Source organism: Fukomys damarensis, unplaced genomic scaffold (genome assembly GCF_012274545.1).
Source record: "Fukomys damarensis isolate Sample0158 unplaced genomic scaffold, DMR_v1.0_HiC HiC_scaffold_12, whole genome shotgun sequence".
Classification (NCBI taxonomy): Eukaryota; Metazoa; Chordata; class Mammalia; order Rodentia; family Bathyergidae; genus Fukomys; species Fukomys damarensis.
Genome location: NW_022900924.1, coordinates 23,382,038 through 23,394,906, shown reverse-complemented (window position 1 = coordinate 23,394,906; position 12,869 = coordinate 23,382,038). Strand labels below are relative to the sequence as shown.

At 48.1% G+C, this 12,869-nt stretch overlaps 1 protein-coding gene across 5 annotated transcripts in view; it reads left to right on the top strand.

Annotated features, from left to right (window-relative positions):
- Golga3 (golgin A3) overlaps positions 1-12,863 on the top strand; it is a 40,694-nt gene extending 27,831 nt beyond the window's left edge. For all 5 annotated transcript variants that reach the window (XM_033762495.1, XM_010604238.3, XM_010604236.3 and 2 more), the window contains 12 exons: positions 679-942; positions 1,310-1,404; positions 2,386-2,602; positions 4,853-4,996; positions 5,611-5,808; positions 6,498-6,614; positions 8,418-8,557; positions 9,135-9,267; positions 9,427-9,549; positions 10,047-10,208; positions 11,354-11,517; positions 12,116-12,863. In XM_033762495.1, the coding sequence (XP_033618386.1) occupies positions 679-942; positions 1,310-1,404; positions 2,386-2,602; positions 4,853-4,996; positions 5,611-5,808; positions 6,498-6,614; positions 8,418-8,557; positions 9,135-9,267; positions 9,427-9,549; positions 10,047-10,208; positions 11,354-11,517; positions 12,116-12,287 (1,929 nt within the window). In that variant the 3' untranslated portion in view covers positions 12,288-12,863. The remainder of the gene's footprint in view (positions 1-678; positions 943-1,309; positions 1,405-2,385; positions 2,603-4,852; positions 4,997-5,610; positions 5,809-6,497; positions 6,615-8,417; positions 8,558-9,134; positions 9,268-9,426; positions 9,550-10,046; positions 10,209-11,353; positions 11,518-12,115) is intronic.
- The last annotated feature ends 6 nt before the right edge of the window (positions 12,864-12,869 follow it).

Sequence of the window (12,869 nt, the reverse complement as noted above, 5' to 3'; positions counted from 1 at the left end):
TGGAACTCACTGTGTAGCCCAGGCTGGTCTCGAACTCACAGCGATCCTTCTGCCTCAGCTTCCCGAGTGCTGGGATTACAGGCGTGCGCCACCACGCCCGGCCATGTGAAGTATCTTTGAAAAGTGATTGCCATGGTCCAACATTACAGCAAATCAGTGTCCCCAGAAGACTTGAGACACAGATTCTGTGTGTGGTGGCAGTGTTTCCTGTCGAGGATACCTCTGATTCAGCTCCTCACATAGGGCTCATCCAGGTGCCTCTTGGGGATTCAAGAGGAAGCTATGCTTTAAGTGGTTTTTTGGTTTGTCACTTACTGGCCTGGAAGGGAGGACCTGTTGCAGCCATGCAGCCGAGGTCCCTCAGGTGGATGAGGTCCCTCACCCTCTGCAAGGCCCAGGTTATTAGGATGCTGCCTCTCCTGGTGTAGAGCAGTGGGACACCTCAGTGGGTAGTGCCTTAGACTGGCTGAAATACATTGTCTTTAGCACAAAAGTTATGCTTTAGCTGAATGGTGAATTAGATTTTGTTTTGTTTTTTTTGTTTTTTGCATTTTTTTTTTTGGTACCGGGGATTGAATTCAGGACCTAAATCCCCAGCCCTGGTAAATGAGTTGTTTAAGTTGTCATGCCCCTGCTGAGCCCCCATTGGGTGCCAACTCTAGCGAGTGTTATGTGCAGGTGATGGTGGAGGCCTACCGGCGGGACACCACCTCTAAAGACCAGCTCATTAGTGAGCTGAAGGCCACAAAGAAGCGTCTGGACTTGGAGATGAAGGAGCTGAGGCAGGAGTTAATCAGGCTGCAGGGCGAGAAGAGGGCTGTGGAGGTGGAACACTCGCGCTTGCAGAAGGAAGTGTCCCTGGCCCACCAGCAGATGGCTGACCTTGAGGAGCACCTCCAGTCAGCACAGAAAGAGCGGGATGAGATGAAGACATACCTTCAGGTCTGCCTGAAATGTGTGGAGCGGGGTTTCCTGTATACAGGGAGTGGTTGGAGGGTGGCCCCAGGGCGGAGTGTAAGCAGAACCCTGTGGGTCACCATGAGACCCACAACATAGAAAAGACTAAAAGTCCAGCAAACAAAGGGGACAGATGCCCATCATTCAGTGGTTTACAGTGAGGCATAGGAGGGCCCTGGGGAATCCAGGCAGGTACACAAGGGAAGTGACTTTCCTCCTAACCCACCCTTCCTCAGTGAACTGCTCATGCTTTAGGCACAGTAATGGGAACTCTACAATCTTTTGCTTATCAAAGGCAGATATCTGCAGCAAGTGGCTTTGTACTTCTCACATGCCTTTTTTTTCTTTGAAGTCTTTGCAGTTCGACAAAGAACAGATGGTGACTCTTACAGAAGCCAATGAGGCACTTAAGGAGCAAATAGAAGCACTGCAGCAAGAGGCCAAAAAGTGAGACTGCACAGTGTGTCTGTGGTTGTGGGTGATGCCCTCAATGAGAACTAACTCTGCCTCTGGAAAAGTAGCTCAGGGCATTCAGGTCCAAGTTTAAAGTTTCACCAACTTTGAGCACTTGCTTTTTCTACAAAATATTCCTAGAGTTTCTAAGCTGGTTTACTCATGCATCCATCCTTTAACAAGAGCTTCCTTTTAAAATTATTTTTGATGGTGCTAGGATCCACCCCAGAGCCTGTGCTTGCTAAGCAGTCTCTACCATAAGGCATACCTACAGCCCAGACATTCCCCTTCCTATTTATTTTATTTCAGCTTTTTGTGCCACATACTTACGGCAACATCCTCCCAATCCTGCTCCCTCATCAAGGGTGACACAGTGGTATTCATCCTGTACCTCATTTTGTGCTCACATAATCCTAACAAGGGCCTTCACAGGCACATACATGTGTACTATACACACATGTGTACACATGTGCAGGCAGCCTTGAGGCTTTTCACCTACATGCCATGTCCTTTGCTACTTGTCTCTTGGCTGCTTTCCTAATTAACCTGGTTGTAGGATTTCTTGCTGACAGGAAGAACGCTGGGTGCACTTCTCTGCTAGGAGCGGGCTGTTACCCTGCTCTTACCAGGTTATTTCAAAACTGCTCCAGGAGAAGGGCAGGTCTAGCAGACATAGCTCAAATTCATGAAGCTCTTGCTTCCTCTCTGGCTTCCAGAGGTACCTGCCATGGGTGTCCCTTCACCTCCCAGGGCCTCCAGGACAGGTATTCACCTGCTACCTGCCCCCGTGGTCTTCTTAGCAGCCAGGCTGGGACAGGCGTTAGGGTTGGGCTAAGCTTGGGTCTGAACCCCACCCAGCCCTTGAGGGTGAATGGGATGCCATTCACTAGCCTTTAGCTCTAGGCAGGAAGGTCAGGAAGTAGGGCAATGGCATTGGAGGTCGGCTGCCTCCTCTGTGTCTCCTTCATGTCCCAGGGCCATCACGGAGCAGAAGCAGAAGATGAAGCAGCTGGGCTCAGATCTGACCAGTGCCCAGAAAGAGATGAAGAACAAGCACAAGGCCTATGAGAATGCTGTGAGCATCCTTAGCCGCCGCTTACAAGAGGCCCTGGCTGCTAAAGAGGCTGCAGACTTGGAGCTGAGCCAGCTCAGAGGCCGGAGCACCATCAGTGACAGCGACCCTGTCCTACATGTAGGTAAACAACACTTTGCTCTATCAGAGCCATGGAGACTCTTGGGTGTAGGGCAAGATGTTTTATAAACATTTTCTTCCCCATTACCCATCTAAAAGAGACTTGTAAAGCTGTAGAACTGAAAAGTATGGGTAGCATTTCTTTGAAATACACGGGTATCATTAGTGACTTATGCACAGTATCCTCGTCATCCCAGTCTATAGTGGGATCCTGTTTTCACCAAGGAGCCTCTGTGGTGTGGAAAAACTCTGCTCCAGCTGCAAGGTACAAGTAGGACCTGCCCTGCACTCTGCTGTGGCCATGCAGCCCAGAGTCCTGGAGTATGGACAGAGTGGCGGCTGAGTGAGGGTGGAGTGCAGTGGGACTGGGCCATTGCTTGGCAGGAGGAGGATGCCCTGGAGAGACAAAGAGGGCATTTTAGGTAGAAGGAGCTCAGGCTTGGTCTTGCTGATAATGAAGCCCAGAGAGCCACATGTGGAGCTGCTGCAGTCCTATTCCTGTATTAGACACTGGCAGGCAATGGATGACGACAATGATATGGGAGATGGGCAGGAAGCAGCAGTAATTCTGCCACAGTGGCCCAGAAGTAGCAAAAGCAGGACAGGAAACAGGCCACCAAGGGCAGAGGAAGAAGACAACAGAGTGGGCAGATTTGGGCTCCATGGGGAGGGGTGGCATTGATATCAGAACTAGGCACCGGAGGGTGGATGGGGAAAATGAGCCCCAGAAGGGGACTGAGTTGGAGCTGTGACTGGAGCTGCCCCTCCTGCACTATGTGCATGGAACCTCCTGCTTCTTTCTGCTGGGGCCCTGGGGTCAAGGGGCAGCTGGTGCTTTCAGGGGCCCCCAGTGTACCTGTGCCAGCCTTGCTGGCAAGAGATGGGCTCATGTGTAACCTTGTAGTCTTCACATGAAGAAGCTCACAGCTTGCCACCTTTAAATTTTGCTATCTTTTACTTTTACTAGAAGGGGTTAAATTCTTCCTGAGTGAATTTGTTTGAATTACACTGATTACATTTCTTTATCATTGTATTTCTTTTTCTTTCTTTTTTTTTTTTTTGGTACTGGGGATTGAACTTGTATCCTTGTGCTTACAAGGCAGGCAGTGAAACCACTAAGTTAAATCATTGGCCCTGTTTCTTTTCTTTTCTTTTTGTTTATTTGAGACAAGGTCTCACTAGCCTTGAGCTCACTATGTGAACTCATAGTAGTTCTCCTGCCTCAGCTTCCTGAGTGCTAGGATTATAGGCATGTGCTGCCACACCTGGCTTATAATTGAATTCCTCATGTGAAAATTTCCTGTCTCCTGTCCACTTAAAGTTACATGAGTTGGAAGAGACTATATCTTAACATGGTGCTTTCTTGTTCAATTGAGTAAATACTCCTCCCCCTAGTGACTTTATAAAATATCAAGGGTGCTGTGTATGGTGGGGCACACCTGTGATCCCAGCTTCTTGGGAGGTTGCAGCAAGAGAATCTCCACTTTGAGGCCAGCCTTGGGTGTTTAGCAAGAACCTGCTTTAGAATAAAAGAAAGGATGTAACTCATTAGTGGAGCACTAGCCCACCATGTACAAGGCCTTGGGTTCAATCCATACGTATGTGACCAAAAAAAAAAAAGCTTGAGAGAGCATCTATTCAATTGTCACGTTTATTATTACTTTAAAATGTCCCTTCTTTGATCCTTTGGATCAGGTAGTAAGGCAGAGGATGTAAAATCTCTAGAACCTGCAGTTGAGGACAGTCATGGGTTCGGTCTGTGGTTTTACCGTGTGTCTTTGGTCAGTCAGAGGAAATCACAGCAGATAGAAGTTGGAACCTTCCTTGGGAGGTGGTTGAGCAGAACCAGAAGAGTGCTCAGAACAGGACCTGCCCATGGTGGCAGCAAGTGTGTGACTGGTATGTGCAAGCATGTGTGTAGAATGTGCACATGTGTGTGAACATGTGCCTGCATATGTGAACAAGTGTTACATTCATGATGCTGTGTGCAGCTCATGCACCACAGAATCCCTACTGTATTCTCAGAGCATTTACTGTTTAATTGGGTGATCAGTTGTGTGTGTGGGTGGTACCTGTTTGCATCATAGTGTATGAATGCTGTGGTTGGTGATCTCAAGACCCTTTCAAGAGAAGTGTATGAGGGTGTGATTGGCACGTGGCCAGGCAGCTTCAAGCCTAGAGATTCATGGAGGCTTGGGGTGAGAACCTGTCATAGGTTGATGACCAGCTGCACTGCCCCATCTACTGTAGGAGAGGATCCACACACTGGAGGTGGAGCTGCAGAGCATTGGACACAGTAAGCTGATGCTGGAGAAGGAGCTTCAGGAAGTGATTGCCATGACAAGCCAGGAGTTGGAAGAGTCCCGGGAGAAGGTGCTAGAGCTGGAGGATGAGGTAACCCCACACTACCTGGCAGGGCAGACTGTTCCCAGCACTCTAGAGAAAGTAGTGACATTGTCAGCTGTTTATATCCAGTGGAATGGTCACTGGGATTCATACTTAGAAACTTCTACCCAGTTTAGAACTTTGGTTACAAACAAGAAGACTGACTTGAACCTTTAAAAGAACTCAGAGTGAGAAGCAATTCTAGCTTCAGGTGGCATGTACTGCCACTTGATGCTGTCACTCAGCCATGGCAGCCCCTGGCCCCCTTGCTGGCTTCCTGGCCTCTCTACCAGAAGTTCTAGAGGGTAATCTGTCCCTCCAGGGCTGCCTGCTTCATTCTGCAATCTGTATTGTCTTGAAATGTGTTGCTGAGATCAGCCCAGTTCATGTTGATCTGTGCAGTGGCTCTGCTGGCTGCACACTGTCCCTATAACATCTTCCTGAAAAGCTATGGTCCCTGGAGAGCAGCTGCCATGGCCCCTGCAGTCTCAGTCATGCATCAAGGTCAGTGTGTGCAGACTTTATCACCAGCTGTTTCCTGCTGAAAACTACCCTCTTACTTCTGGGAGCACAGTGATTCCATGCAGCACAGCAGGTTTATTTCAGTCACTTTGATGTTTTAGCTTCAAGAGTCCAGAGGCTTCAGAAAGAAGATAAAGCGCCTTGAGGAGTCAAATAAGAAGTTGGCTCTTGAGTTGGAACATGAGAGTGGGAGACTTACAGGCCTCGGACAATCCAACTCGGCCCTGAGGGAGCACAACAGCATCTTAGAGACAGCGCTAGCGAAGAGGGAAGCTGACCTGGTCCAGCTGAATCTCCAGGTATTTAGGCTCAAGGTGCCAGGACGGTGAGAGATGCTGGGCCTTGAACACTATCAGTGTTGCACACGTGTCATCATCACATGAGGGAAACATGACCTCCTTGTCTTAGTGGGAAACAAACAAAAGCTCAGAATCTGGTTAATTCGTAAGCCTAGATCTCTCAGCTGCAGGAGTAAATGGGGAGCTTTGAATGTGAAACCAGAGATCATTCATTCCTTTTGCATGGTGATCTTGGCAGGGCAGGCAGGCTGTCTTCCAGTCCTAGGCCATCACAGGGGCAGTGGACATTTATGTGTCCTCATGTGGGTCAGAACTAGGTCTAACCCAGACTCTTCTCAGCTCCTGGCTTCCACATCTGCTCTGTGGCCTGAGGGATGGCTGGGATTTTTGGGAGCCTTCAGAGAGGGCCGCATTGTGTCCCCTTACCCCTAACAGAGTATTTCCTTTACTCTGGTTCCCACCACTCTCATTCTGTGCTGCCACACATTATGGTGTTGGCCATGTGACTGTATCCCATGACCTCAGATGCCTGCTGCCATAGCAGGGCCCCCCTTGCTTCATTGTTCCTCTGCATAATGTCCTGTGGTGGATGTGCTCAGCCTACCAGGCTTCCTGCTTGGCACCTACTATGAGCTCTGTAAGTTTCTTGCAGTGGTGCCTCCTTACCATCCTTCTGCAACATGGTCTAGGTGCAGGCAGTTTTGCAGCGCAAAGAGGAAGAAGATCGTCAGATGAAGCAGCTCGTCCAGGCCTTGCAAGCCTCACTGGAGAGAGAGAAGGCGGAAGTGAGCAGCCTTAAGGAGCAGGTGCGTGGCCAGCTTCCCATCCACAGCCCGCAGGGGCCTGGGAGGCACCTTTCCCACTCTGCTCCTTCCAGGGTCAGTGTTGCCCACACTATGTGATGGTGACAGTCTTCAGAAGAACTGGTGGTGGTCAAGGGAAGGTGGCATCAGATTAGATGGCCACACAGTCATGTCCTAAGGGAATGGACTGAGCACCTTAGTCCTGTTAGGAACAGGTATCCATGTCCTGCAGAGCTGATTTAGACACACACTGACCATCTGGGTGATATGCAGACAAGAAAGATGCCACTTGCAGCCCTTTCTGTGGAGGAGCTGACGACAGTCTGCTCTGGCCCTGGCTTATTTTCTTCACCATTGGAACATGAGCTTCCTGCTGAAAGTTTATTCTTACCTTAAAGGAAGGCATAAATAGCTAGATATAGTTGCACATGCCTGTAACACCAGCTATTCAAGAGACCAAGGCAGGAGGGTTCAAAGTTCAAGGCCAGCCTAGGCAACTTAGCAAGACCCTGCCCCAAATTAAAAACATAAAAAGGGCTGGGGATGTATGGTAGAGTACCTGCTTAGTGTGCACAAGGCCCTAAACCAGTACCACAAAAAAAGAAAAAGACATAACTAGGAAATGTATAAATTAAAGTGCTGGCGGAAATAAATGATGTATGTGTGACTTTTTTTTTTTTTGGTACCGGGGATTGAACTCAGGTCTTTGTGCTTGATGTATATGTGACTTTGATGTCTTTTCTTTTTCTTTTTTTTAGAAGAGTTGTGAATTTTGCTTATTTTTTGCATTTAGGCTTCTCCTGATTTAACAATAGTACACAATGGTCAAGCATTTTAAAAAGCACAAAAATGAGAGTTAGATCATCTCATATCTCCACCTAATGACAATACTGTTAGTATCTTCCGTATGAGCTGTGTTGTTTTTCTTTTGTGATGCTGGGGATTTAACCTTGGGGCAAGCACTCTACCATTAAGCTATGCATACCTCTACCTGGGGTTGTTGTTTTAATAATTTGTAAGAATTCTTTTAAATAAAGTGCTTAGTACCATTAGACAAGGGAACTAAATTATTAAAAATGGATCTCTGAGGGCCGGGGATTTAGCTCAGCGGTTTGGTGGACTGCCTTGCAAGCACAAGGACCCAAGTTCAATCCCCAGTACACCCCCAAAAAAATGGATCTCTTTTCTTTTTTATTGGTTTGTTGGTTTTTTAGTTTGTTTTTTGTTTGTTTGTTGTTGTTTTGAAACAGGTTTTAGCTCAGTCTGGCCTTAAAGTAATGAATCCTCCTGCCTCAGCCTCACCTATCTACATTTTTTGGATACTTTTGAGAATTTACTTTCCTCTTAGAAACCTTGACAGAATCTGTGTTAGTTCTGAAAAGCATTAAAATTTCAGAAAGAAGACAAGTACATGATAAATAGACTTGATAGGTTTCTTAAATAGTATGATGGAAAAGTAAATTGTTCTCAGAATCATGAATAAAATACAAAGATGGAGATATCCTGACAATCATGAGTTAATGTGTTCATTCAGTGGACACCAAAAACTGCATCCTGCTTGCTTGCTGCACACTGAGCATTACAGCAGGCACCCTGTTATTTTTGGAGGGGACCGAACTCGGGACCTTGCGCTTGTGAGTCAGACATGGTGCCACTGGGCTAAATCCCCAGCCCTACCCTCAGTTCTATTGGGAACTCATGTAGGATTGGGAGCAGCTCTGCCCTCTGGTGCTTATTGCCCATCAAGCCTCAGGTGCCCCACAGAGCACCTCATGTGGGTGACGCTAGCTTCCTCCTCCTTTATAGGTGGCTGCTGCCAGGGTGGAAGCCAGCCATAACCGCCGCCACTTCAAGGCAGCCACCATGGAGCTGAGTGAGGTGAAGAAGGAGCTGCAGGCCAAGGAGCACCTGGTACAGACACTGCAGGCCGAGGCTGACGAGCTGCAGTGAGTGATGGGCCATGTGGCAACCCATAGGGGTTGGGGCAGCCACCTGTCTTATGCTTTGATCTGGTAGAGGCCAGGCTGCTGGGGTCTCCTGCCTGTGAATCATTCAGCACTTAGCAGCTTTAAGGACTGATCAAGGGAGCCATTGCCCTTCTTTCGACTTTCATCCCAGGAAACGTTATCCTGGTGCCTTCCTGCCTTGCTCTTCCTCCCTGGGACAGGGAGGTGTGTGAGCACTCACCCTTAAGACTGTGTCCTGGGCACCAAGAGATCCTTGTAGCTCTACACTAGTGCAGCATCAACTCAGACACACTGGGGCATGGCTGTCCACGCTGCAGCCCTGGAGACCTCTGCCCACTGTGCGGTCTGTGAATGGGTGGTCAGCACTGTATCCTCAATGGTGTGGACAGAGCTTGTCTTCCGGAGGGCTTTGCAGGGCCAGCATCCAGCACCATCTGCAGCCTGAGGTGAGCAGTCTGGAGCTCACCCAGGATGGCTGCAATCCACAAGCCATATGCAGATTGGGAGGCAAACTAGGAAGATGCTGTCATTTCATTCTTACCTTTGCTAATGCCAGGATTCAGGAGGGGAAACACTCCCAGGAGATAGTACAGTTCCAGGCGGACCTGGCAGAAGCTCGGACCCAGCTCCAGGTTCTGAAGCAGCAGCTGGATGAGCAGCTGAGCCAGCAGCCTTCAGGGAGCCAAGAGGTGACTACTGGGCCCCTAACTCCAAGCCCTGTGTGCTTGGAAAGGAATCTTTATGCTTTCCTAAATATTAGAAGATAAGCAGAAATAGCATACAGCCATGATTCTAGTATAAGAGCTCCAGCTTTATAATTCCCTTGGTCTTTAACTTTCCCCCTTCAGATGGAAAATCTCAAGTGGGAGCTGGATCAGAAGGAGCGGGAGCTCCAGTCACTGAAGCAGCAGCTGAACCTGACGGAGCAGCAGGGCAGGAAGGAGCTGGAAGGAATGCAGCAGCTGCTACAGGTGTCTGTTCCTGGGCTCTGGTGGCACATGTGGCAGGTGTCTGTTCCCTGGGTTAGCTTTTCTCTGAAGCTGGGAGGACTTGCTAAGATTCCTCACATGGAAATAAATGGCCGCAGTCTCAAGTCAGCTCATTTATCTCCCAGGAAGGACTGGATTCTTGAGACTGGTTGTGTGAGGCAACTAGATGGATATTGCTTGTTCCTGGGTATGGCTGTGGAGTCTCAGTGAGATGTGGTGTGATTGTCACTGGGCCCTTCAAAGACTTGGTAGCTGCTGAGATGGAGACATCGCACGTTTCATCCTATAAAAATCAGTCCAGGGCCACCCCATTCAAGACCCTCCTAAAAACCCAGGAATTATCCTTCTCCTAATTTCCAATAAAAACTCCTAACTTCCTCAAAAAAATAAAATCATTCCACTAGAAGTGATAAACTAAGGTCTCAGGCATTGTGTTTTAGCTCTTTTTGCTTTTAAAAATCTCAATTCACTCTCTGTAGAATATCAGGTGTGAACTAGAGATGGTGCAGGAAGATCTGTCCATGACCCAGAAGGATAAGTTCATGCTCCAAGCTAAAGTGTCTGAGCTAAAGAACAACATGAAGACTCTGCTTCAGCAAAACCAGCAACTCCAGCAAGATCTTCGCCGTGGTGTGGCCAAGGTGGGTCTCAGGCTCATGTCCCCTCAGCTAACCTTGTCTGCTGGAGAGTTATATGTGAATATAAATGATAATAATAGATTTTGTTTGGACACCAGGTGAAATAATTTTACTTTGGTGCCTTTTCCCATAGGAAATTTGCTGCTTTTCATAAATCTAAGTACCATTTGGTTTCAGTAAGCTTTGTAACCTAGACAAGAGAGTGGTTGTGGTGGAGTGGCTCTGCTCTTCTGTTATAGTAGCCATGTGCCTTGGGCTGGGCCCCCAGCTACACTGCTAGCCCTGCTTAAGTGTCAGCACAGCTGCAGATTTCCACTCAGTCTATGTGAGTGTCAGCCAAGGGCAGAGGCAAGGAGCTCTCACTGACAAGAGTTTATTTAGCATCATTTGCTGTCTGTCAAATGTTGTATGTCCTAGCTGGGTTCAGTCATTCAGGCTTGTAGTTTCAGCTATTCAGGAGGCTGAAACAGGAGGATTACAAGTTTGAGACCAGCCCAGGCAACTTAGGGAGATCCTATCAAAATAAGTACTGAGGATGTAGCTCAATGCTCCCTAGAATCAATGTCCCTGAAAAAGGAGAAGGTTGTTTACTAAGTTGGGAGCACAGTACTTAATTTCTTAGGAAAGGTCAGAGTAGAGACCATGGATCTCTGGAAGCTTCTGTCTGAACTTCATTTTAAGATTGAGCCATAACCTCTGTGAGTGTCTAAACTTAGGTCATTTCTGCTTTGTTACATACATTAGGAATAAAGCTTTGCCACTCTGTGACCAACCTACCTGCCTTCTTTTCTTCCTTTTTCTTTTACTGGAGATTGAACCTAGGGCCTTTGCACCAAGCTACATCCCCACTCCCCCCAAACCCCCCTTTATTTTTATTTTGAGGCAAGGTCTTGCTAAGTTGCTGAACTGCCCAGGCTATGCTCAAACTTGTGTTCACCTGATTCAGCCTTCCAGAGTGCTGGAATTTGTATAGGCTTGTAGCTCCATATGCAGCTCACCCAGTGTTTCTTGAACTTCTGTGGTGGTCAGGTTGTGCTGATACAAAGACCAGGGCAGTACCCGCTAGGGCAAGCACCCATCTGAGTTAGGTTGTGATGGAGGGACTAACAGGGACCTTGGAGCAGCTAATGATATGTTCTTACAAACAGAGGAAAGAACCGAAGAGCGAGGCCAACTCTTCTAGCCCTGCAACACCCATCAAGATCCCTGATTGCCCAGTCCCAGCCTCACTGCTAGAGGAGCTGCTGAGACCTCCACCTGCTGTGAGCAAGGAGCCCCTCAAGAACCTGAACAGCTGTCTGCAGCAGCTCAAGTATGCCTTGTGCCCCCCTGTATTAGCTGTAAAGATGTGTGGAAGTGTTGACTTGGAGGAATTGCTCCTATGCTTCAGGGAGGAAACAATGCTAGTATAGATGGTTAGGAAGTGGGTGCTTCTCACAGGCAGGTCCTCTGTTCCATGTTGTGAGGTGAAGGTTGCTGGGAGTGAACATCCCCAATGTACCTTCAGAAAATGAAGCCCTGATGTTCTACACCCACCAACTGTCAGACGGGAAAGGCCAGTGTCATGGTCATGTGGGGCCCCATGGCAGGTGACTCTGTAATTGGAAGTCATGTGTGACACTGGCCTCAGCTAGCAGTGGTCTCAGAGTGACTTGGTAGGCATGAGGCCCTCGTATCTGTCATTTGTATAGTTCCAGGTGTCTGCCTAAAGCCGAAGCACAGGATGGAAGGAAGTGCTAAGAACTCTGACCTCTGACCTTGGCTGGTTCTGCTGGGCCTGGATAGGAGTTCCATGGTCTCCAAGGTGTCACCTGTGCTAGGGAGCCAGGTGCCATGGGCACAAGTTTGTCAGAGGAGGCTGTAGATGATGGCTTGTGTGATCTGGGTCTTTTCTTTCACTTTCTCCCCAGGCAGGAGATGGACAGCCTGCAGCGGCAGATGGAGGAGCACACCATCACTGTGCATGAGTCTCTGTCTTCCTGGACCCAGGTGGAAGCCCCCTTGGGAGAGCACACTCACCCCCGGAGAGACACCCAACAGCAGGGTCGCAGCAGGGCACCCAGAGAAGGCCTGGAGCAGTGACCCTCAACACCACTGAGGGCAGTGTGCTGCTGTGTGAAGGAATGTACCGTTTCCAATATTATTTATTTGATTGTGTGATCTGCATTTTCCTGAGAGATGAAATTTTAAGTTTTGCTTTTGCCTTTAAAAAGGAGTAAAATAATAGTAAGAGCCAAGGATTAGAGAAATAGTCATTGGAAACCACAGCCACCTTTTCTCATGAAATGACCAAATCTTAGAAGCCAGGTTTATAGCTCAGGAGTTTCTGGTTGTCCCCCTGGTGGGTTCTGTGCAGGAGGAGGTGTTAGTGAGTGTGAGTGACATTCATTGCTGGTTTCTAGCAGAGGCTTCGCAGGACATGGTCTGGGGCCAGCATGATTGGGGAGCCAGGCACTCCTTCTGTCCCACTTAGCAAGAGCTTTACTTTCCTGCAGAAATGTTTGATTTGCACCTTTGGCTTTTTAGTTCTCTTTCTTTTTTTTAATAGCCACCTCACCGTAGGATGTATATAAGCACTGAAAATTATAATCTTGTAAAAGCATATGCATATATTATTTACGAAGGACTGATTATCTTTTTTTTTTTTTTTTTTTTTTTTTTTTT